Source organism: Castanea sativa, chromosome 4, assembly GCF_040712315.1.
Source record: "Castanea sativa cultivar Marrone di Chiusa Pesio chromosome 4, ASM4071231v1".
Classification (NCBI taxonomy): domain Eukaryota; kingdom Viridiplantae; phylum Streptophyta; class Magnoliopsida; order Fagales; family Fagaceae; genus Castanea; species Castanea sativa.
Genome location: NC_134016.1, coordinates 4798286 through 4824046, shown reverse-complemented (window position 1 = coordinate 4824046; position 25761 = coordinate 4798286). Strand labels below are relative to the sequence as shown.

General features: G+C 33.9%; 1 protein-coding gene and 1 long non-coding RNA gene across 5 annotated transcripts; both read left to right on the top strand.

The window, feature by feature from the left end:
- The first annotated feature begins 9846 nt into the window (after positions 1 to 9846).
- Positions 9847 to 11020, top strand: LOC142632155 (uncharacterized). The gene is made up of 3 exons (XR_012843743.1): positions 9847 to 10266; positions 10346 to 10687; positions 10768 to 11020. It is a non-coding gene; the product is annotated as an uncharacterized LOC142632155 (long non-coding RNA).
- A 5870-nt stretch (positions 11021 to 16890) lies between these two features.
- LOC142632199 (uncharacterized) lies at positions 16891 to 23954 on the top strand. Of its 4 annotated transcripts, none has more exons than XM_075806620.1 (6): positions 16891 to 17022; positions 17915 to 18371; positions 19469 to 19779; positions 19943 to 19996; positions 20401 to 20879; positions 23440 to 23954. In XM_075806620.1, the coding sequence occupies exons 2-6, from the start codon at positions 17953 to 17955 to the stop codon at positions 23818 to 23820; spliced, it is 1644 nt and encodes a 547-aa protein (XP_075662735.1). In that variant the 5' UTR covers positions 16891 to 17022; positions 17915 to 17952; the 3' UTR covers positions 23821 to 23954. The 4 variants fall into 4 exon arrangements, with proteins under 4 accessions (XP_075662735.1, XP_075662738.1, XP_075662736.1 ...); XM_075806623.1 differs by lacking the exon at positions 23440 to 23954 and adding an exon at positions 21747 to 22215; XM_075806621.1 differs by having other exon boundaries at positions 16965 to 17101.
- Positions 23955 to 25761: the final 1807 nt, after the last annotated feature.

Genomic DNA, 25761 nt, shown 5'->3' with positions numbered 1-25761 from the left:
AAACAATAAGTTGTAACCGTCTATTACTAATGGATAAAAAAAATAATTGCAGTAATGTGTTTAGATTAGAACCAGTAAAAATATTGTATGAAACATGGCATGCGCATGGCAAAAATGTGAGAGGAGATGTACCACATCATTGTATTCTCAAAATATTGTATAATAAATCTTAGTTGATAAATGAGTGCCTTATAATTCGCTACATGACTAATGCTATAAGTAGATTCCATAATAGTATTGTCAAAAGTCTTCTAATTTAACTGGCTGACACGTCCTAATCTTTCTAATACAACTAGAATTCAAATTTCACATTCTCTTTTAACCATTGAATTATCAAAAAAGCAAAGGAAAAAAAAAACCACAATAGCATTATTAACTAGTCCTTTAATGAAACCTATTTTTTGCTAAAAATAAAAATATTCCTTTTTATTTAATAAGTCATCTTAAAACATTACATGTTGATGATCCTTTGAAACACCGCAAAATGTATTAATATTTTTTAATGGAAAATTTCACGTCATTCAATACATAAGGCATATTTACATGTGGTTTGTTTTGCATTACACGATTATTTCAAGTGTGCAGAGTCAATAAGTCATCACAAAAAAAGAAATAAACATTGGGATCCTAAGAATTTCAGTAAGGAATATTCTACCAGTTTTATCCTAAAAAATTAAATGCACGATTTGATTGAGTGTCGATGTAAACTTGATAAGAAAAACTAAGAAAATGTCAAAGGAAATACATTTTTGGGTTTGGTTCAAATGATAATGACAAAGTGGTTGAATAGTTATTGGGGTCGGTTTCGGATAATTGAATATAAATTTTGGAATGTATACATTTATGTCTATGAAGCTTTTTTTTTTGTTTTGAGAAAGTTATGTCTATGAAGCTAAAGTACTAATTTATTATATATATCTTCTGCACATAAGAAATACACATTTTTTAATGCTTTTTATGCTAAAAACTATGCTTTTTTTAATCGATGACTTCTAGAAGTCCACTACAATATTACCTGTACCTTGTGTACATTGCAGAAGACATGGTGTGATTCATCCCTCAATGTTATCTCCAATTTTCACCATTTGAAATGGGTTGTACAAATAAAACCTGTGCTACTATTCAAGAATTTTTTTGGACAAATTATTATTGCTTAGTACTTTTTGTTTCGAGTATACATAAAAATGAACATAAACTTATACCCAATTTTATAACATGTTTAAGTGTCAACTTATAATTAAATTTCAGCATTTGAAGATGGAGCAACTGCCAATATTTGCTGAATAAAAAAATGTTGTTTATTAGGTGTGTCTTTAATATTTCAATCTTTTTTCTTTTTCTTTTTTTGTATTTTGGGAGGGTTAGGGGTAGGGGTTTTTTTTTCTTAAGCTAAATTCAAGTGCAACACGAATTGGCGCCCAACCCAAATAGAAATAGTAGATGACAGAGCACAAAATCGGGCCTTAAAGCCCAAGAGTCAAAGAATTTCTACTACATGATATTGGGCTTCTCCTAGCAAATAAACTAAATGCAAAATAAAGTAGTCTTGAGTCCAATCATTCCAATAGAAGGTTTCGGCCTCTTGAGCACACTATCTGCAAATCAAAGTGCATGGGACCTACAAAACGGTCTATCCCACTTCTAAATGAACCAATGTGAGCACTTCAGCCAAAAATTTATAGTAGGAAACTAGAGTTCCTCAAGTTGCAAAATTTGGGCAACCAAGTCTTAAACTCCTCACCAAGAATCTTGTAGTTCAACCGACAATTCCCTAATATTTGAAAGAAGACATTTAAGATTCAAATCTCTCATTCTCATTGTAATTGTTGAATTATCAAATTAAATAATCAATAGTCACATAATTATTGTCACCAAAACATTGGTAATAAACTTTTTTTAAAACTAAATACATGTCTAAATTATATTATATCATTAATTTTTAAATAAAATCGTCGAACAACTATTACGATTTGCGAGTTGTATAAATTAATTTCACCACGTGGCTATTTCAAAAGAAAAAAAAAAAACCATGTGACTTATTATAACTACATTAAAAATATTAATATATGTTACTTTCAGTGAAATCCTTTCACAAGAGATTAAAAAACTACCTTGAATAAAATTCAATTTTTTTTAAAATTCATTTATTTATATGAAATGATTTTGGGAAGGGGGGAGGGAGAGACTTAGTCTTATATGCTTTTATCATGTAATTTTATTAAAATAGACATCATACATGCATAATTATAGTATTTTAATAAATATTGTAGGCGTGAACATTGGTTATCAATAAAGTCGCAACAATAATATAGAGTCAATACAATGAATTTCACAATTTACTAAAGTGATAAATTTTGATAGAGTAAGATAAGGACTACTAATAACAATCTACCATGATGAAAAACAAATAAAAATCTACCATTTCAGAAAGGGAAAATTATTAGGTATTCTTGGAGTACTATTAATGCGTACTCCCTTTCTCACACATAAATTGTAGGTCCCACCATGAATTTAATTAGTGGGACCCGCGATTCATGTGAAAGAAGGGAATACGCATTTATGGTACTCCAGGAGTACATAATAATTTCCCGAAAGAAAGATACTTGAAGCTCAACTAGTTGACATCTCTTAGAATTTTCAAAAAAAAAAATTTCTAGGGTTCAAATTCCCCATCCCTAAATATCAAATTAAAAAAATTATCATCTCAACAGTTGTGAAAAAAATTGTTAAATTTGTTTTTCCCTTTGAGCATTTGGATCAATTCATGCAAAAATGATTGTTTATTTTAGCACAAAGCCCCCCCCCCCCCTTTTTTGCATAACTATTTTTCAAAAACACTTATATTAAATTATTTATTTTACATTATCTTTCTTTAAAATACTTTTTTATTGATTTTTTTATTACACTCCCAAATCATCTCTCTCTTGCTCTCTATAAGTAAAGAAAATTTTAAAAAATATATTTGCCTATGAACAATAATCATTTATATTTGCACAATTGTTGTAACTAGAATCTTATTTTTGCACAGTTTTACATGAGCTTGATGTGGGTATTTTTGGAGTTGGTTGAGCAAATTGTAGACTTATGCTATTTTAGGGCATTCACATCAGTTTGTGCAATTTTTTATTTTTTTTTTGGTCTATTTTAGCATACGAACTTACTCTTTATATTTTAGACAACCAATTTTAAAACACCACACATTAAATTATTTATTTTACACTACATTTTATTAAAATATTATTTCTTTACAATCATCAATTAAGAGAGAGAGAGAGAGAAATTAAATACATAGCTATAGTAACCATGTAAATGAAATAAAATAGTTTTACATGTGCTTGACGTGGGTATTTTTGGAGTTGGTTGGGCAAATTATAGACTTATGCTATTTTGGAGCATTTGTATTTACTCGTGTAAAAATTTCTGTATATTTTAGCATAACTCTTTAATGTTACACAAACCAATTTTCAAAAGCACCACATATTAGATTATTTATATTACACTACATTTTATTAAAATATAATTTCTTTACAATTGTCAATTGAGAGAGAGAGAGAGAGAGAGAGAGAGAGAAATGAGAAATGAGAAATGATTAAAAAATGAAATACATAACTACAATAACTGTGTAAATAAGCGATTAATAGACAGTTACTTTAGAAACTTTGCAAACTTACACATCTTTAGGTTGAAACTCTCTTTAAAAAAAAAAAAATCTTGACTGATAGGAGTGATTTTGGAATTTGTGACTGTTTCAAACGGGAAAAAAAAAATTATGTGACTTGTTATAACTACATTAAAAATATTAACATACGTTACTTTAAAATCCTTTCACGAAATTTAAAAAAAAAAAAAAAAACTACCTTGAATAAAATTCAATTATAAAAAATTTCATTTGTTTATGTCAAATGATATTGAGAGGAGGGGGGGGGGGAGAAGAGACTTAGTCTTATATGATATGCTTTAGTCATGTAACTTTATTAAAGCATACATCATACATGCATAATTATAGTATTTTAATAAATATTGTACGCATGAACATTGGTTATCATTAAAGACAGAACAATATTATAGACATGATGAATTTTTCACAACCCTTTTTTTAGACAAAAATTTCACAACTTATTAATGTGGTTAATTTTGGACACAACAATATTATAGACACAATGAACTTCTCAACTTACTAAAGTGGTAAATTTTGATAGAGCAACATGAGGACTACTAACAACAATCTACTGTGATGTAAACAATAAAAATAAAAAATAAAAATATACACTTTTAGGAAGAGTTTTATAACTCAATTGATTGACACCTCTTGGTGTTTCAAAATAAAAATAAAAATCTAGGGCATAAATCCCCCGTCACCCAATTATCAGATAAAAAAAAAATCTGTCATCTCTTATTATGTAGTTTGTTTTGCACTATACGATTATTTCAAGTGTGTAGAGTCATAACAAAATTTTATTAAAAAAAAAAAATTAACCGTACTACAATGTAGGATCCTAAAAAATATTCTACCATTTTTATCCTAAAAAATTAAATGCACAATTCAAACTTTTTTTTTAGAAAGAAATGCACGATTCAATTAAGTGTCAATGTAAATTTGCTAAGAATAACTAAAAACATTCAAATTAATTAATTACCCAAGTTAATTAATTAGTCAAATTACATGCAATGGCGTGGTCACACAAACAAATCACCAAATAACTAAATGCAGGGGAAAATAAATTTGACACAGGTAATTTGTTTTTGAATTAGGAAATCCACCGAGACAAAACCCCACTGAGTGAATTTAAGGTCACTACTCCCGAGAATCAACTATTATCAATCATAAGCAGTTATAAGTATAAGGAATCTTACCAAACCCTATGGCCTATCCTGAAATACCAACCTACAGTTGAACCGTTATCCCAATACCCAATTGGACTTGTATTGTAATGACCATCTCTCCGTTCAATGCACGAATCCCAGTATGTAACTAACCAACGATGCATGGATCCTAGTATTTGACTAACTCCACCAACTTGAAGTGGTTGTTGGCTACAAAGTTCTTCAGTTTATCAACAATGAAGATCAAGAAGCTCCTTGGTCACAAAATCCTTGGCGTAAAGACACAGTAGCTCTTTAGAAAGAATGATGAACTAGGTCACAATATGCTTGTATTCTCTTCGCATTCACTTTGCATACTTTGTACATAATCTGTGCATAATGCGACGGCTTTTAAAATAAGTTTTATATACGTATAGGGTTGTAAGAAAAGAAACCCTACACAAATATATTAAAATATGCATGTAATCAGATCTGAGAAATATGATTTCGTATATCTCGACAGATACAACTTCTGTCAAGCTTTAACATTTAATCTCGATAGAAAGGATTCTGTCCAAACTTCTATCGAGCTTTAATGAACAACACCTCCTTCACTTGTTTCTTGGTCAGACTTGCATGACTTCAATACTTAACTTGAACACTTGTTTCTTGAAGTAATAAATTCATCATAGATTTACCCAATTACAAGTAAAGTGCGTTTTGTCAAAGTATTAGTCAATTAAATAAATATGTCCCTAACAGAAATTACAGTAAACCCACCTATGATTTAGCCCATTTTCACTTTGCCTACCCGTGGTTTAAAATTTAACACTTTGCCCACTTGAACACAACACAGATAAAAAACACAAACCATTGAATCTTTTCCTCACGAGGCCTAGAAACATGAAAAACCCCATTCTGCATCTGATATTGAAATCATGCTGCAAGTATAAACCTAGACGAGCAATGGGTTGTTCAAGGGACTAAAATCCCGGTAAGAAATCAATCATTGTTTAGGTTTTTAATTTGGGCTTGTGGTTATTTTATTGTTTTTTTGAGTAATCAGTCAATGTCACATGTAACGGAATGAGAATATTGATTGTGTTTGTTGATGTTTATGAAAAATGTGACCACCTGTTTCTTGGATTTGTGTTTGTTTATAGGTATGTTGTCTGTCTTGGTCATTGTGTCTCACAGTGGACCCAAGTTTCTGTTGTGTTTAAATTTTAGTATTTGCATGTGCTTATTAGTAAACAGAAACAAAAGCAAAGCAGAAAATGTGGTCCCTCTGATGTGTGTGTTGCATTCCAAAAGCAAAACAACAACATACAAGTGTTTACTCTTTATGTGTTTGTTGTTTATAGTTCTTTAATTGTTAATTATGTACATGTAAAATGGTAATTTGATATTGCAGATGGATGATGAGGAAGTGAAATTCGAGGTTCATTATGGGGGTACTTTTCTGTGGAACCCAAGTTTAGAATACTTTGGTGGGAAAGTTGAAATAGTATATAGGGATCCTAATAGGTTTAGTTATTTTGAAATAGAAGATATATGCGAGGAATTGGGGATTGATGAACCGTCTAGGGTTCATTATTTATCTCCTAGGGGAAACTTGGAGCAAGATTTGAGGTTCATAGAAGATGATAAAAATGTGGTGTCCATGTGTAAGCTTAATGAGGGAGGGCCAAGAGACACCATTATACTGTATATGGAGAGTGGTCATGCTCCACTTGCAGTTGAAGTTCCTGATAGGGTTGGTTAAGGGGGTGGTGCAAGGATTACTACAGGGGGTGCAGGAGTTGGTGTAGGAGCTGGTGCAAGGGGTGGTGCAGGAGCTGCTATAGGGGCTGCTACAGGGGGTGATGCTAGTGTGGGGGTAGAGGAGGTGTTTGATTGGTTGAATAAAGATCTGGAAGGAGAAGACTTTGCTGATGATATTTTTGGGGAGTTTTCTCCACCTTACACAGTTCCATCTGAGCCAAACACTGTTCCACCTCAACCAATCACTGAAACACCTTAGGCAAACACTAATACACCTCAATGGTAGATTCAGCAATGCTCCACCTCCAATGTTCCACCTCCAAACATAGATTTAGATGAAGAGTGGGTTGAACCAACTTTAGAGGGTGATATTGCAAGTGTGGATGGTTCTGATGATGAGCAGAGACTTGGCAACCCAGAATTCAATGAGAGGACTGACATGACAAATGTTAAGTTGGTAAAAGGGATGAAGTTTCCAAAATCCAAGGTTTTTAAGAAGGTTTTGAGAGAGTATGTGATTCAGCATTACATTGATATCAAGTGAAAGTTGAATGATAAGAAGAAGATTTCTGTACATTGTAAGAACAATTGAGGATGGAGGTGTTATGCCTCAATGGTGACTAGAGAATGCACATTTGAGATCAATACACTTAATCCTGAGTGTACCTGCCTCTTAACATTTCAAAATGGGCAAGTTACATCAGCCTAGGTGACAAACAGGTATTTGGAGGATTTTAATAAGAATCCTAACTGGAAGGTCTCAAGTGTTAAGCACCATGTAATGTAGCAAATTTCAGTTGATTTAAGTCTTAGTTAGGTATATAGATCAAGGAAGGTAGCTAGGGGTTTGATCATTGGGAATGAAGAGGCTCAATATGACCTACTTAAGAGGACAGATGTAGGAAGCAAGGTGATAGTGCAAACAAAGATGGAAAATGAGAATACAGAATCTAAGTTTAAAAAGATGTAAATTAGGTACAATGCTCAAAAAGTTGGCTTTCTATGTGGTTGTAGACCCTTTGTTAGGTTGGATGGATGCCACTTGAAAGATAGGTTTGGTGGGCAATTATTGTCTGTCACTGCTAAGGATGGAAATAACAATATATTCCTAGTGGTAGTGGCTGTGGTTGAGCAAGAGAACAAGAACAACTGGATCTGGTTTTTGGAGCAGTTTGCAGATGACATTGGCAGGCCAGAGAATCTCAATCTAGTATTCACCAGTGACAGGCAGAGGGTATTATCCAAGGAAGTCAATACCGTACCGGAGGCTGTACCGGTTTGGCCAGCGGTACGATATATTTCGGATACCGGTCAATACCGGTGTACCGTTTCGGATTTATCGCTATTTTTTTTACTATTTTATACGATATACAAAGTTATATTTCTAATAACTCAATATATCATTTTGGCAACTTTTTATATTTTTTTATGGAATTATCAAGATATAAATATATAATAATGAGAAGACACTTACCTCAAATAAAATAAAATATTTAAATCATCTAATAATTTAAAAATTAAAATAATTATTTAATAATTTATAATTATAAGTATAAGTATATCTATTTCAAAAAAAATAAAAAACTTTAAATATCATAGAAACATTAGTATTATAATATTTTACACAATTTTTATCACAACTCGTTATATGATAAGTTGTGAGAGGTGAAAAAATTTGTGGGTGTATGTGGGTTCACATTTTCATTACTTACAACTTTTTACACAACAAATTATGACAAAAATTGTTTAAAATGTTGTAATATTAACATTCTTTCAAATATAAATTTGTTGCAATGCAATGACAATTTGGCAATACGTGTATGTTATGTCACATCACATTGGGTCAAAAACCAAAGCTGAAAAGAACAACTGAATTCAGCTCATCCACACTTTTTTTTTTTTTTTTTTTTCTTTCCTCTTTTTTTCTCCACCACACCTTTCCATTAGCTGTATCTCCACTTTTCTTTTTTCTTTTGTTCTCTAGTACTCTCTGGACTTCACTTTCCTTTTCTTTTCTTTTTTTTCTTTTTTCCTTCTCTTCTCTTCTCTTCTCTTCGTCTACTCCACCGGAGCTCTCCACATTTCTTTTTTCTTTTCTTCTCTTCGTCTACTCCACCGGAGCTCTCTTCACTTTTCTTTTTTCTTTTCTTCTCTTCCACTTCATCTCCAGCTCTTTTCGTCTACACCACCGCAGGTCCTCCTCCCCACCGAGGCTCAGATGGGTCAGTTTTGTTCTTTCTTTTCTTTTTTTTTGTTCTAATTTGATTAGTTTTAAAATTGTGATTGGAGTTTATATTTTGATTGAGAGCTTCGTCAATTTTGTGCTTCACCGTTATTTTCTGATGAGAAGCAAATAGTGAGTTTTGTTCTTCATTTTCTCCTTCTCCTCTGTTTTCTATCCTTGCAAATGAGAATTTTTGTGTTTCGGTCCGGTATCCATTTACCGGCCGAAACAGCCGAATTTCGCCGGTACAGCCGGTATGCGGCCGGTACGGCCGGTATTTTCTCCGGTACGAAACAGGGGTGTACTTGTACCGGTTCATTGGCCGGCACGGTATATACCGGCCGTACCGGCCGGTACGGTACGGTATCACCCACACTGGTATTATCATGTAGCTCATGTTTATGACTTCATTACTTGCTTACTTGAATGCTTACTTGCATAGTTGGTTACTTGAATGTTTACATGCTTAATTGCTGACATTGATGCTTAATTGCTTACTTGATTGCAGGGCCTTTTACCTGCAATAGAGACTCTATTCCCAACTGTAGAGCACGGGTATTGTGTGAAGCACATATACAACAATTTCAAGGTTAACCATAAGGGCATAGAGTTGAAGAGTGTATTGTAGAGGTGTGCTGGCACAACATCAGTCAGGGAATCTGAGAAGGGGATGGAGCATCTTAAGAGTTTGGATGAAGAAGCTTGGACGTACCTTGCAGATATAGAGTCTGCACAGTGGACCAAATCCCACTTTTCTCCAAGGGCTTTGACAAATTGTCTAGTGAACAATCTGAGTGAGAGTTTTAACTCTATGATTGTGAAGGCTAGGGACAAGCCAATATTATCAATTCTGGAGTGGACTAGAGTTAAGTTTATGAGCAAGTTGTATATAAAAAAAGATTGGCATAGAAAAGTAAGGAGGCAAGTTGTGTCCAAGCATATAGGACAAGTTGGAAAAGTTGAAATTAAACTCTAAGAACTTTTGTGCAATGCCATTTGGTAGGTTTGTGTATGAGATTGACAATGAGAGGGAAATGCATGTGGTGGACTTGGTAGGGAGGACATGCAGTTGTAGAGTATGGGACTTGACAGGAATCCAATGGAAGTATGGAGTTACAACCATTTTTGTGAATCGTGAGAAACCAGAGGATTACACTCATCCATGCTACTACAATGATGCTTTTGTGAAGACATACAAGACACCCATACCTCCCATGTCTGGCCAGTCTGAGTGGATCTTCAGTGGCCAACCCAAGCTTGTTGCACCTACTATCTATAAGCCATCAGGCAGGCCACCCATAAAGAAGAAGAGAGATGTTGATGAGCCAACGAACCCGTATAGGGTGTTTAGAGCAAACAAGCTAGTAAGGTGTGGAAGGTGTCAAAAGGAAGGGCACAATGCAAGGGGATGAAAGACCAATGTCACTAGTGAGATACCATAGGAGATGAGGAAGAGATTGCAGAAAGAGAAATCTGTAAGTTTTTACAAAATTTTTTATTATATGTAAAATGCCAATAACTAACATTGTAAACATGCTCATATTTGGTTGCAAGCAAGTGGAAGGCCTTTTACATGCAGACACGGATCCCAAGCCTTATCTTTATCACAAGCCCAATCCTCATCTCAGACCTAATTTGCATCTCAAGCCCCATCCTCATCTCAACCCTTAGCATCATCTCAGCCTCCACCAACACATCAGCCTTACACTATGGCCTTATCCAACTAGACAGCACGATCACAGCCACCAGCTCAGACTCCATGGTCACAACAACCAGGTTAGCGGTACTTTTCAGGCTTCAGGTACACAGTTAAAAGGAGCTCCTTGGTTCTCTTCAAGCCAACCAGCACCAAACACCCCTGCAAAAACAGGGGACACTAGAGTACCATCATCACAGGTATTGTAGTTTTATGTTTGATGTTTTATTCATAAAACTGTGATATTGGTAGCTAACATGTAAATTCTTGTACTTTGTAGCCTACAAGACCACCTGCTACCAGAGGAGTTGTTTTGAGAGGAAGGGGTAATGCAGCTAGTACATTGAAATGTAAAACAAGATATGGAAAGGTCAGCTATGGTGGGAGAGGCAAGGGCAGGGGCAATAAATGAAGCCTATGTCAAGACACTTTTGTTGCTATGTATATATAGTGTTAGGGTAATATGGTTCTGTGTTATGAAGTGTTAGGGTTATATGTAATTTGTAGACAATGGCAGGACAGACAATTGTTGATTATATATGCTGTTAAAACATTATTGGAATTTATTTGTATTTTTGTAAGTTTTGTAAACAAGGGTAGGTGCAACTGTTTTGGTTGTTATTGTACCAAATGTCTTATATTTATTGGTGGTTAATGAAAGATTATTCAATGCCACCTTAAATGTGTGTACAATTTCCCAACTTAATGGTAGGTGTTCAAAATTATTATTTTGACTAGTTGTTGTCATGTGGTTGATTATTGCAGTTGAACATATATAGGTTTTTTTTTTTTGAGTATGTATTGAATATAGCAATTACTTTTGAATACAACAGGTGTATGTGTTGATTGACAGGTTTATGTGTGCATTTGTTGTCTTTTCTTGGAGTATCTTATGTGTGCATTTGTTGGAGTATCTTATGTGTTTAATAGCAGGTTTATGTGTGCATTTGTTGTCTTTTCTTGCAAGTTCACAGATAGTTGTCATGCACTTTAAATTTTAAACAATTCACTTTTAACACAATTATCTTCACACAATGCACTTTATGCACAAACCAACACAGCTCACAGCTCACAAGTTGTCAATTCACTTTAAACAAAAACACCAACAACATCTAACATAAATAACACTTTATCTTAAAAAAGCTTATATTATTAAGTGGCTTCAAGTCAACATCATTTACCATTTTACATAGTTCTATTACAATACAATTGAGGACCTACTTATACATTACAACCCACCATGCAGACTCAATCTCATCATTCCAACATTCTCACTTGAGCCAAAACATGAAAACAACATAACAAAAAAAAATATGATAGAATTAGTGCAATTCTGCACTCTCTCTTGCTCTAAAACTCTCACTGCTATCTCCTTGACTTTAACAGAGGAAGCTCAAAACTTTCTCTCCCTCTCAGTGGTTTTTGCTGCCCTTTCTTGAGCAATTTCTACCATTTGGGTAGCTTTTACTGTTGCCTGAGTAGCTGATCTTTCCCTTTCATTTGCAAGTTGCAGCTCACTCCACAGTAAATCTAGTTTTTGTTGCATCAAATGGGCAGCTTCATTCCTTCGCATACAAGTGGGATTATCAATCCATTGAAAGAAATGGCACTTGGACCAACCTATTCATAAATTGAGTTGGACACATCACATTCCAAACTCACTTGAGTCAACTGGATTAAGTAAAAACTATGCTTACCTTATATCGGTTACAACCCAGAAACCTTCTTCCAAAATTATCCACTGTCAAACTTGTTCTCACCACACAAGTCTCAAATCTATAAATATGCCCAATTGAACCTGAGCAATTTCCACTTAAAGAAGACATCGTTTATCAGTTTCATGTGAATCAAATTTCTTGTGAATCAAAGCTACCATAAAAAATTGAAACCCCAACCCACATAAAGCATAATTTCATACCTAGTAATGATCTATCTTCGAATATTCAATGCCTCAAGACAACCCAAAGTCAGAACCTCACCCTCACATGAAAGTGTTATGCACCATGATCAAAAAAACCAAAACCCCAACCCAATACAAGGGTTTTTCGTGTTTCTAGGGCTCATGAGGAAAAGATTCAATGGTTCGTGTTTTTTATCTGTATTCTGTTCTGATTTTTAATAAAGGGTGTTTTTCTAACATCTGAGGGTGAAGTGGGTAGCGAATGGGTAATAGATTGAAATTTAGGTAGGCAAATAAGTTTTCAAACCAAGGGTAGGCAAAGTAAAAACGGACCAAACCACAGGTGGGTTTATTGTAATTTCCCCAAATAAAATTTTGGGGTTGATTCAAGCTATAATGACAAAGGGGTTGAATAGTTATTTGGGGTCAGTTTCGGGCAATTGAATATAAATTTTGGAATGTTTACATGTAAGTCTAAGATGCTAAATTACAAATTTATTATATATCTCCTGCACATAAGAAATACAAATATACATTTTTCTTAAGCTTTTTATGTAAGCTGGTAAGTGGTAACATTTTTTTCCCCCCTGAATAAACCCTATGCTAATCGATGACTTCTAGAAGTCCACTAGCATTTTTCCTATACCTTGTGTACACTGTACATTGCAGAAGACATTGTGTGATTCATCGCTCAATGCTGTCTCTAATTTCCACCATTTGAAACGAGCTAAGCAAATAAAACCTGTTCTACTATTGAGGATATATATATTTTTTTTTGACAAAATCTTATTGCTCAAGAGTTGGGACTTTTTGTTTTGAGTTCACATGATAATGCGCTTAAACTTACACCTAATTTCATAACATGCTCACGAGTCAACTTGTGATTAAATTTCAGCATTTATACATAGAGCCACTATGAATATTTGCTGCAAAAAAAAAGTAAGAAGGTTGTTGTTTATTAGGTTTTTTTTTTTTTTTTTTTTTTTTTTTTTGAAAAAGAGGTAAGTAAATGTTATTGAACCAAATCCGATTGGAATACATCATCCAAATCACTATTTTTATCCATATATCTGTGTTTGCAGATAAAGCTGTTCTTCTAGCTGAGACATGAGCTAGTCTATTTCCTTTCCTCCGAACATGCTGGAACTTGCAATACTGATGAGTAGTGCCTAAACTCCGACTCTCATCAATCACATGACCAAACAAAGTACTACATCGCCATGAATCAGTCAAAGCTTTGATCACCAGTGAATTGTCCCCCCTCTATTTCCACCTTGAACAAGCTCAACTCCTTGGCATACACCATTGCACGTGCTACCGCCAAAGCATTTGCCAACTCCAAAGACTGAACCAAAGGAATCTTCTGACTTAAGGCAGCGATAATATTTCCAGTGTGACCTCTAAACACCATTCCAATACCTGCACAACCCGAGGCATCAAAAAATGCAGCATCAAAGTTAGCCTTATAAATCTACCAGCAAACCCCAGCAGGGCGGCTCCACCCTGGTTAGGCTGTTTGTTCGTATCGAGATGCTCCGAGACTAGCTCCTTTGCTCGTTTCCCTAGTTAATGAAGTTGCCAAGTCAGCTGGTTCTCTTTGAGCCTGTTTCGACGCTGCCACAAACACCAAGTAATGGGGGAGAAAAGTGCAAACCCGACAAGCAGAACTCCTATGCATTACCTCCTCCACCAAATCCTCAAATTTCCTGTACAGTTTCTGATAAAGGGGAGCAAAACCCAGGTCTGACTTCCAAACAAACTAGGCATGCTCGCACGATTAGAGGCTATGCAACAAAGTTTCTTGATGATCATCGCACTGGCCAGAAATATTTCTCTCGTCTTCTGTATTTAGGGGGGGTATTGGGGGACGGGGTTATTTTGTTTTTTTAAGCTAAATTCAAGTGCAACACTTATTGGAGCCCAACCTAAATGGAAATAGTAGATGACATTGCACAAAATTGCGCCTTAAAGCCCAGGAGACTGAATTTCTACTACATGATATTGGGCTCCTCCAAGCCGATAAACTTACTGCAACTTAATGTGCTCTTGTGTCCAACTATTCCAATAGAAGGATTGGGCGTCTAGACCGCACTATCTGCAAATCAAAGTGCATTGGACCTCCAAAATGGTCCATCCCACTTCTAAATGAACCAATGTGAGCACTTTAGCCCAAAATTTCATGTAGGAAACTAGAAGTTCCTCAAAAATCTTGTAGTTTATCTCCTAATATCCTAATGTTTCAAAGAAAGCATTCAGTTTACCAAAAAAAAAAGAAAAAAAGAAAGCATTCAAGATTCAAATTTCTCCTCTTTATTGTAACTATCAAATTATAAAATTAAATAATAAATAGTCACATAATTATTATCACCAAACACATTCGTAATAATTTTTTTTAGTCTAAACTCATGTCTAAATTATATTATATCATATAATTTTCATAAAAATTGTGACCTACATGTTATAGTGGACACCCGCTCATTTGTTTCTTATTCTTTATTTTTCACCTTTCTTCTTTATTCCATGTGTTCACTATAAATACATTAAAGTAATTAGCATAGTTGCTTTAGGTTAAACTTCATTGCCAATGTTTTAAAAAGTGACACTTTTCTGATTCAAAATTCTACTACCAAAAGTTTATAAAAATTTAAGAGGAGTTTCATTATTTGTTTTCTATTATTTTATCAATTTACTATTATTTTTTCTTTTAATAAGAAAATTCAAGTCACACATTGTGTTTGCATTATGTGGCTTAGTTTAACTATTGCGAGTTGTATGATTTTTTTTTTCACCATGTGACTGTCTAATAAAAAAAAACCACGTGACTTATTATAACTACATTAAAAATATTAACATATGTTACTTTAAGTGAAATCCTTTCCCAAAAGATTAAAAAAAAAATTTAAAAACTACTTGGATTAAGATTCAGTTATCAAAACTTTCATTTATTTATTTGAAATTATATTAGGGGGGGCACTTATTCTTATACGATATAGTCATGTAACTTAGTTAAAGCGTAATAAATGCATAATTATAGTATTTAATAAATATTGTACGCATAAAATTTGGTTAGACACAATGAATTTCATAACTTATAATAAGTGGTAAATTTTTATAATATAGCATAAGGATTACTAAGTGCTGAAAATAATCTACCATGTTAGAAAAAACCTTATACTTCAACTAATTGGCACCTTTTAGCATTTCCAAAAACAACATCCCTCCATTCCCCGATTATCAAATTAAAAAAAAAAAAAACTATCATCTCAACAATTGTGAAAAAGCAGAGAAATTTGTTGTGCCCTCTAAGCATTGAATTAGATCGTGCAAAAATTATTGTTTATTTAGCATAAAGTCCTACTTTTTTTTTTACATAACCACTTTTCAAAAACACACATATCACATTACCTATTTTACATTATATTTCATTACAATATTATATTTATCAATTTTTTATTACTCTCCCAAATCATCTCTCTCTACAAGTAAAGAAAATATTAAAAAACATATTTGCATATAAACAATAATCATTTATATTTTCATGGTTATTATAGCTAGAATCTTATTTTGCATAGTTTTACACGAACTTGATGTGGGTATTTTTTGGAGTTGGTTGGGCAAATTGTAGACTTATGCTATTTCAGGCATTTGCATCAGTTTGTGCAAAAAAATTTTGTCTATTTTAACATAAGAATTTTTTTTTTCTATTTTACACATCCACTTTTTCAAAAAACCACACATCAGATTATTTATTTTGTATTACATTTTATTAAAATATTATTTATTTATCAATTAAGAGAAAGAGAAATGATAAAATGATTAAAAAATGAGATACATAGCTATAGTAACCATGTAAATGAAACACATAGTTTTACATGAGCTTGATGTGGGTATTTTTGGAGTTAATTGGGAAAATTGTAGACTTATCATATTTTAAGAGCATTCACATTGGTTTATGCAAAAATTTGTCTAATTTAGAACATACGAATTTACTTTTTCTATTTAACACATTTTTTTTAAAGGAACATAAATATTTTTCAAAACACCTCACATCAGATAATTTATTTTATACTACATTCTAGTAAAATATATTTTATTTATCAATTAAGAGAAAAAATGAAAAATTATTAAAAAAGAAGAAGAAATATTTAACTACAGTAACCGTGTGTATATACGATTAATAAACAATCACTGCAGCAATTTTTCTAACTTACAAATATCTAGAATGATTGATGTGAGTGATTTTAGAATTTTGATCTCTTACGCAAATGCCACTGGATGATCTAATCTACATCTAATGTGAACAAACTTAATTATTGAAAGAAAATGTTGGAGAAAAAAAAACAGCAGAAGAAAAAAAGAACAAGAGAATAAAATTTAAGAATATTCACTAATGTGACCCAATGAAAAGAACCCAGGTGTTAGAAAACAATTGGAAAGAGACACGTGTCCTCCAAAAGCGGGAAGCTCACTCGTCATATACTAAATAGAAGTAGTACTAAATTTGACACTATCTTACACCTAGGTTTATAACGTTAACTTGTCACTCTTTGAACGCCGCCGAGACACACAGACAGACAGAGAGAGAGAGAGAGAGTCTCTTATTCTTCACTTGCCTCATTTTCACGCTTTATACAGGTACCTCTCTCTCTATATATATGTAACACAAACACATGCAGACACACACTCATATTCAACACCCATGTATGACTATCGTGTATGTATCTATCTATCATATGCAGCCATGCTTGTTGACTTATTGGTAGCTTATCTAGTATGTTCAGCTTGCTGCATTTTTTTTTTTTTTTGGTTCCAAGTTTTGGTTTTTTTTTTTTTTTTGGACGCTTGGTGTATGTGAAATTGTCTGTGTCACTGTGTGTAGCTTGTGGTGGTTGCTAATTGTTTGTATGTTAGCTTACCCACTTCCTGAAAAAGGCTTTATCTTTCGTATTTTGACATGTGTGTGTGTTTTGTATGGTTGTTGAGGTTTGTGGATAGAGAATTGTTAATTGGTCATGGAATTCTTTTCTTGGTTGTTAATGCATGTTGTATGTTTGAAGAAAAATTGTGGAGTTGGGAATAATTGGTTATGTTTTATGTATGTAATCTTTTTTTTATTTTTTTTTGGATATATGGTGGCAAGTTTGATATCACTTGTGCATTAAAAAATGGAAACAAGAAAATTAATGTTATTTTATGATTGGGATAATATAGTAGAACCCAAGATTGGAATTGGAATAAAAAATTTGTACTTCATAGCATGATTTCCTGTATGTTGTTGGTATGAGAAGCCATTGTTATTTTCCATTATGCATAAAATTATTTCTCTTATTGATTCTGAATTAGCAACAAAATCTTGCATTCTCATACTGTGCTTTGCTGTATTTTACTGTGCTTTATCATTTTAAGCGATACTGGATACAACATCAAAAGTAGTTTGATGGGTTTAAAATTTCATGAAATTGCTTTTACTCAGTATAATACTGGTCACATCTTGGTTCATGCTAACTATAAAGGAAATTTCTTTCAGTGTCAGAAGAAATGAGCTGAGTTTGGAAATATTGTGGTATGGGTCCTGTTCAACTATTCATGGACACTGACCTGGACATTAAACCTCACATAACAGCAAAAGTAGCACCCGCTGCGGAGAAGATTAATTCCCTTAAAAACTCAGGTGGGAAGGGTTTAATTTGCAGGAATGGAGGCACTAAAATTGGGACACAAGCTATTTTGGGTAATCAAAGTAAGGCTACAAAGTTCCCTGAGGATCTTGAGGTTGATATAGTTGGAAGTACAATTAAAAGTGACATTGGATGGACTAAAAGTGAGGATCCAGATGCAACTGATTATTCCAGCTCGTTTGCTGACTCTACATCTGATATAGAGAATTGTTCTGGATTGAGTGAAGGAGAAGTGGAATCGCAATTCTTTGGGGACAACGGTTTGGGTTCTTCATTTGATACATTTCGTAATACACTCCAATTGAGGTTTGTTTTAATCCCATATATTCTACCTTTTAATCTCTCTCTCTCTCTCTCCCTCCCCTTCCTATTGCTTTCGTGGTCAAAGATAAGATGGAGTATACTGTAACCCCACAAGTCCCCACCTACCAGAGGTTGAAACCCATACCTCTACCCTAGAATGAAGAAGTATGACTACACTACAATGGCATTTTAAATTCTATTATGTTGCTTATTTGTGTATTTTGAAATGAAAAGCCTAAGATAAAAGCCTTATTCATATGGTTTGGTGTACAATTGTTTATCATTTTTAAAGTTCTATGTTGAAAATTGATGAATTGATAATATTTAATACTCTTTAGCGAAGCTTTAGCTATTGAGAAATTGATGGAATCAATGAATTATAGGAACTCTTATCTGAAGTTAGTTTTGGGATAATTACTTATAAAAAAAGAAGTTATTTTTGGTATAATGTACTCTTTTTTTATTTGATAAGTAGTTTTGGGATAATGAACTTAATGATAAAGGAACCATAAATTGATCTAGTAAGTGATGTTGTGTTCAATTATATGAAATCAGATGACAGTACTATTGCTGGGCTGTAAATCAGGTTATTAATTATCATGGTAAATCTAATTTCGATCCTTCCATCATGTTGACACAAGCATCTTTTTGTAGGTCATAAAGAGCTCATTCTTGACTAATGATATTTAACTGTATAGATGTTGCCAGTCTAAGGAATTCTTTCTTCATAGATTACATTTGACTGTTGGCTGTTCCTTAGATATTTCCAAAAATTTCCAAATCCATGGGTCTACATTCCGTTTCCCTAGCCATACGGCGTTACTCAGAAATACTGACAGATTCTTGTATTTACCCAATTTCTTCCAGTTCTTCAGTGAGTGTGAGTCTAGCTATCTTTGGGATATACTAATGTCTTTGGGTCTACAATAATGTGAATAATGGAATATTATGATCTAATCATTGTTTAGTTTCGCTAAAATGGATGATATATTATATGCATCTGCGATTATGTTATGTACATGCTCATCATTATCTTTTAGATGGTTTATACAATACAACTTTGTATGCTTCACTTACCCAAGAAAATTCTTCCATTATAGGAAGAAGAAATTGACAAATCATTGGAGGAACTTTATACGCCCTTTGATGTGGCGTTGCAAATGGACAGAATTGAGAATCAAGGAGATGGAGTTGCAAGCGTTAAAATATGCCAGAGAGCTTGCAGCATATGACCAGAGAAAACAACCGGGATTTGATCAGTTTACCTTTGAAGGATTGGGTTCAAAGTCATTGCCATTTTCTAGTCAATGCTTCAAAAAAAAGACAATAAAGAGGAGGAAACGAAAGAGAGTTGAAGACACAACTGATTTAACATCATATATGTCAAAACATCATCTTTTCTCTTATCTTGGTACAAGCTTTTTCTTTAACTATAATGGTTTTGGTGCTTTGCTCTCCAACAACACTGCCAACCCCCCCCCCCCCCCACCCACCCCCTTCTCTCTCTCAAAAAAAGAAAAAGAAAAAAGAAGAAGTAAATAAATGTCAATGTGTGACGTTATGTTATATCGCAGAGCTTAAGAAGTCTGATCCAGATGGCACAGTGGCTGACGATTTTGGTAATCCAGGTTAGAGTTGCTTCTGCACATGTTTTATCCTTCAAAAAAAGATTTACTGCACGTGTATTTGTTTGTGCTGTATAGCATGCCATGTTACCTGAATAATAAGGAAGGCAGTAAAGTATCTTATGGAATTTTTATTCTGTTTTGGTATTTTATGGACTCTATGTGCCTTTACAATTTTTGAGATAGAGTAGTTTAATTTTACCATCTAAATTTTAGGTAGTGCAATATTGTCAATCTTTTTCAATACAGCTAACCGCATGTTGCTCTTTTCCATGTTCTGATGCTCACCTTTAATTTCTGTCTAAATGATATGAATTTTTTCTGTTAATGTTGATCATTCTACTGATATGAATGTCTTTCTTCAAATGTTAACTCTGAATGCTGCTGCTTGCTATTATCTGGGGCAGTAATCACAGACCAAAATGACCCTTGCAATGACAAATTTGGCATTAGTAATGATTGGTCATTTTTTGAGTTTAGAGATGGTGATAATTTTTTGGAGCAAGTCCTTTGGAAAATTGAATTGGTGCACTCTCGGGTTCACAAGCTGAAGAGTCAGATTGATGTGGTCATGTCCAAAAATGCTGCTAGGTTTTCTTCCTCAGAGAATTTGAGCCTTCTAGCACCTGGTGATGCACAGACCAGCTCTGCTCATAGTCCTACATTCTCTGCTGGCAATGGAGACGCTATATCAGTGGGACCTATATATTCTCCAACTAAACATATATCAGAGTATGATCATGGAGATCTTGTTATGCCTGAAAGTGCCATTTCAAGTTATAAGGAGGCAATCCATGTTCCTGATATAATTGAAAGCACGGCTGGACTGTTGTCTGCTGCTGATGTCACCCTCCATCAGCCACAGACTGGAGATTCATGTGAAGATGTAAGTCTCATCCCCTTAACAATTATATATATATAATTTGGTTTTTTTAATTTTTAATTTTAATTTTTTTAGATAGATGCTTTCTATGGTATCATACTAATATAACTGCATGTTTTTATAACATTAGGCCTTCGTTTTTCATTTAGCTTGAATGTTAGTATATAAAAGTTCCACTGATCCCCTATCTAATTTTTAAATTCTGAAATTAAAGCTTTGTTAAACTTAAGGGTGTGTTTGGATGCCGTTTATTTTGCTGAAACTGAAAAATTATTGCTAAAAGTATTGTAGATAAAGGTAAAAATTAGTTGAATAGTACAGTGAGATCCATAAATAGTGCCAAAAAGTGCAGTAAGACCCATAAATAGTATTAAAAATAAGCTAAATAGTGAAATAATTTTCATTTTTCATCTTAACCCAAACGCACGCTACATAATGCTGCTTCTATATTTTTCAATAGCCACATTCCTCTTACCCACTATCTCTACCTATCAAAAAATAAAAAATTCAGTAGCTCCCAGCAAAGTATACAATTATTCCAACTTCGGCAAATAGTTTCTGCCTTTTTTTTTTAATAAGTGGCAAATAGTTTCTGCTTCTAAATCTTTCTAATTGAACAAAATAACGTAGGGGTGGAACATTTCTTGTACACTTGCTTTTTTACCATCCATGCGTCTTTGATTTTTCTTTTTTAACATGTGTATCTGTGTGAGCGCGAGTGTGATTGTTTCCCGAATCTAATTTGTAAACTGGCTTCTGACCTTTTCCACTTTCTTTGACAAATATCAAAACCTCAAATTGTCCTTTGCAAGAATGTGTATCCAATCCTTGTGTTTTCTTTTTTCATTGTGGTTTTCACAACACTGTTAGGTACTTAGGTCCTACTGCACTTTGTCATGCTCCTGGAAAACGCCAGCTCAAGAAGTATGTTGCACTGTATTCTGCTATAAATGGTCCATTGCAAGGTTGTCAAAATCGGGATCCTATGTAGGATTTTGGGAGGTAGGTGGGATCGTGGATTGGATCGTGAATCGTAAGATCTTACATTATTTGAGAAAAAACAAAAAATACATATTAATATGTTAAATAATCACATAAATTATATATTGATTCATAAAAAACCAAAAAATTGCATCTATTTGACGTAATTACCATATATCACTACATCCATTTGTAAGTATCATTTAAAAAGACCAAAAACCTTAAAACATGACACTATCTTGGGATGTTATTGTTTATTTGGATCCAACTAACACTCTATTTCTCTATATTGAAATAGCAAAACTTGGTCTATTAGGATGTTATTTTTCATTTGGGTCCAATTGAGTCTTCTGTCAAGTTAAAGAAGATTACAAGAAATTAGGATTGTTTGGAATTGTCAAAATTGTATAATCCTACCGATCCTGAACGATCGCAAAGATCCTTGAAAGATCTTGATCGTTTTAGGCAGGTGGGATCGTAAAATTGTAAGATCATAGGATCCAGATCAAGATTTTGATAACCATGGTCCACTGACATTTGTGGGCAATATTCTTGACAAAGTAATGGTATACCATTGTATCATTTCTCACATCACCTAGGATGAGGTCGTTAGAATAACATCTCCATAAATATAATTTCCTATAATAACATCTCCATTAATAACAACAGTCAAGCCTTATGGTCCGTTTAGATTGAGGGGGAGTAGAGTAGATTTGACTCAAAATTAGCCTATTTTTATCAAACTCTACTCTCCTCCACTCCCCTTTCTTCCCCACCCCCCCCCCCTCAATCCAAACGAATCCTTAGTCCTAAATAGGGGTGTGCATGGGTCGAGTTAGGTCGGGTTGAGGAAATTTTTTGACCCAACCCACCATGGTGGGTCAAAAAAAATTCGATCCAACCCAACCCACCACATATGTTCAACCCAATCCAACCTACATAGGTCGGGTTGAACCCATGAGTTAGACATTTTTATTTATATTTATTATTATTATTATTAAATTGAACCCATATTTTTTTTATTAATTATATAATATATTCAAATATATATTAAAGAAAGTAATAGGTTATTATATTATATATGTTTGTAGGAATTGATGAAGTGCTCTACAGCTGGTTTTAGCTTAAAAAAAATATTTGTTAAATATATAATATATTTTAAATATATATTAAAATATGGGTAGGTCGGGTCGGGTTTGGTGGGTTTGTAATTTTATGACCCAAACCCAACCCGACCCGCTACAAAAAAATATTATAACCTAACCCAACCCACCAAGCCCTAAAAACCGACCCAACCCGGTGGGTTGGGTTGGGTCGGGTCGGGTTTGGCAGGTTGGTGGGTTTTCTGCACACCCCTAGTTCCAAATTTTTGGGATTGATTATGGATCCCCAATAGATATGTCAGGTCCACCACACATATTCTTTTCTACCATTCTATTAATGTTTGTCTCTGTAGAAGCCTATTTTTATGGGATTCTTATGGGTTCATGAACTCCCTTGATATGTAAATCTTTTGTGCTGTCACATCTGTCTAATGGTAAATGATTGATCCCTTTATTATTGTGATATTTAATACCTGCAGATTGTAGATAGTGTTCTGGTACATACTGAGGCAGCTGAAGCAGAAAGGCACACTTTCAAAATGATAGGTAACCAAGCCACTGAGATGCAACAGGAGCCAGAGATAGGCGAGCAAGAAAGCACCAATCTCCCTTTAATTCCAAAATCAGAACCTCCTACTGTCCCTTTAATTCCAAAATCAGAACCTCTTATCGTCCCTTTAATTCCAAAATCCGAACCTCTTACTGTAGAAAAATCTGTAGGGTCTCAGGAGCAATCAACTCTGAAAACTTGTTTAGCATCAGATGTTAATTTTCCTAAGAATAAGAGAAAGCGTGGGGAGCGCAAAGCTGGCTCAGTTGGTTGGAGCAAGAGATCCTCTGGCGAGCCTGATAGCCAGTGAGTGAAAAATAATCTGAAAATCTCTGTATTTTCCATAACCTGATGCAAATTATGGGGCTGGTTAGCAAATATGTAGTGTTATTATGTATGAACAATTTTCAGATGAATATAGCTTCAGTTTTAGTTGACAGGGAATCATGCAGTGGTTTGGACAGTCAGGTTTTTTTTTTTTTTTTTTTTTTTTGAGAAACAGTTTCTCTTATTTGTTGGAAACTCGTAATAGCACAAATCCACAATTTTTTTTTTTTTTAATAAGAAAAACTACACAAATTTTAACGGATTCAGATCTTCTAGAGTTCCTAGGAACTCTACCAAGTAGAGTTCATTAAATTTTAACCACTCTTTAATGATTTAATGGATTAGATTCTGCCATGTTAGCATTTCATTAATAATATTCTTAAAATAATAAAATAATATTGTAAACAAAACAATTAAGATGATTGTTAATGAAATCGACAAAGAAAATCTGCACCATTAAATCATTAAAGAAGTGATTTAACGAACTCTACTTGTAGCACTGTGAACTCTGTATGATTCGAATCCAATTTTAACAGGGTAGTGTAATTGGTTTTGGACCTCGTTTTTTGAAGTGGGGGTCACTAGACCAAAAAACTCATTCATCCAACAAAGATGTCAGCAGTTTTATGTTATAAGAAGTTGTTTGTCTGTATGACAATTAGTCAGCAATATTGCTGGAATTACTTGGAAGTCTGCTGGTTCTTAGCCTACACTATTAGTACCTCAGGTTATGCAAGCTTGTTGTCAAGAATTTTCTCAACCCAACTTTATGTCCAAGGTGTCCAAGCTATACCTATTCATTCAAGCAGTTCTTGAATTTCAAGTAATAGTGATTGTTCTAGTGGACAAAACCCTTCTCTTGCAAATGTAAAACTCTAACAACAAAAAGACTAGTAGAGTTGGGGTTAGTTTCATTACAGAAATACCCAGCTGCCATGCATTGCCAAATATTCGGGTTTTATCTCAAAATTTTGGGATTAGTTATAGATTCTCAACAGACTAATTAAGGTACGTCGGCCACGTCTATTATTATTTTTATCACACTATTCATATGAGAAATTTTACTTTTCATGTGAGAAATAACTTCTGGGCCAATTAAATTGGGCCATGTGGGCTTTTTGGCTTGGGTTCATCTCAAAACCACAATGGACTCAAGTTGATCAAGTTCATGTTGCAATGGTTCCTTTAGTTTTGGCCCAAACTACGTACAACGTTGATTGATTAAAATCATGATGCTGAAGAAATATAGGCCCTTTTCATCCAACACAGATGACTTTATTTTTACTTCGGCCATCTTCCCTTGAGTGATGCTACTGACGCAATTCTTTTCCCAATTTCTCAATTCTCAATGCTCAATGCATCATCAATTTCAAGGAAAACTAAAAAAAAAAAAACCTAAACTTACTATTAATTTTACAATATAAAATAAATTGGGAAAGTTGAAGAGTAGTGAGTGGCTACTTCTACTTGTGTCTAAGGTAGGACCTACCTGGGTTGCATTAGTGTGGGCCTGCTGGTTGGTTCATGTGGGAAAAATGAGTTTAGGCTATGACTTGCTTGACCAATCATGGTTGGACTACACATATGGTTGGTGATGTTGCTTTGTGGACTATGTAACCGGATTTGAAAAGGTTGCCATTGACACGGCTAAGCCCTCCACTTGGGGTGTAATGGGTCAAGATTGAATTGCTGGGCATGTGCTTGGATTGGCAAATGTGTTTTTATGGTCTATGGTGGGCTGGAATATGTGTATAAGCTGTGCACGTGTTAGGCAGGTAGTAGTATCATGGTAGAGCATTTAGTAAGCAATTATATGTTGGAAAAATCCTTTTGTTTTGTTTTGGTTTTTTTTTTTTTAAAGAGTTTTAACTTATGAAGTTCGCTCTTAATGGTAGTTCTTTGTCATCAAACCAAGACACCAATT

Excerpts from the sequence above, each read along its gene's own strand:
- LOC142632199 (XM_075806620.1), top strand. The coding sequence starts at position 17,953 with ATGGGTCCTGTTCAACTATTCATGGACACTGACCTGGACATTAAACCT. Across the intron at positions 19,997-20,400 it reads TGACGATTTTGGTAATCCAG|TAATCACAGACCAAAATGAC; the intron begins GTTAGAGTTGCT and ends TATCTGGGGCAG. Across the intron at positions 20,880-23,439 it reads CTGGAGATTCATGTGAAGAT|ATTGTAGATAGTGTTCTGGT; the intron begins GTAAGTCTCATC and ends TAATACCTGCAG.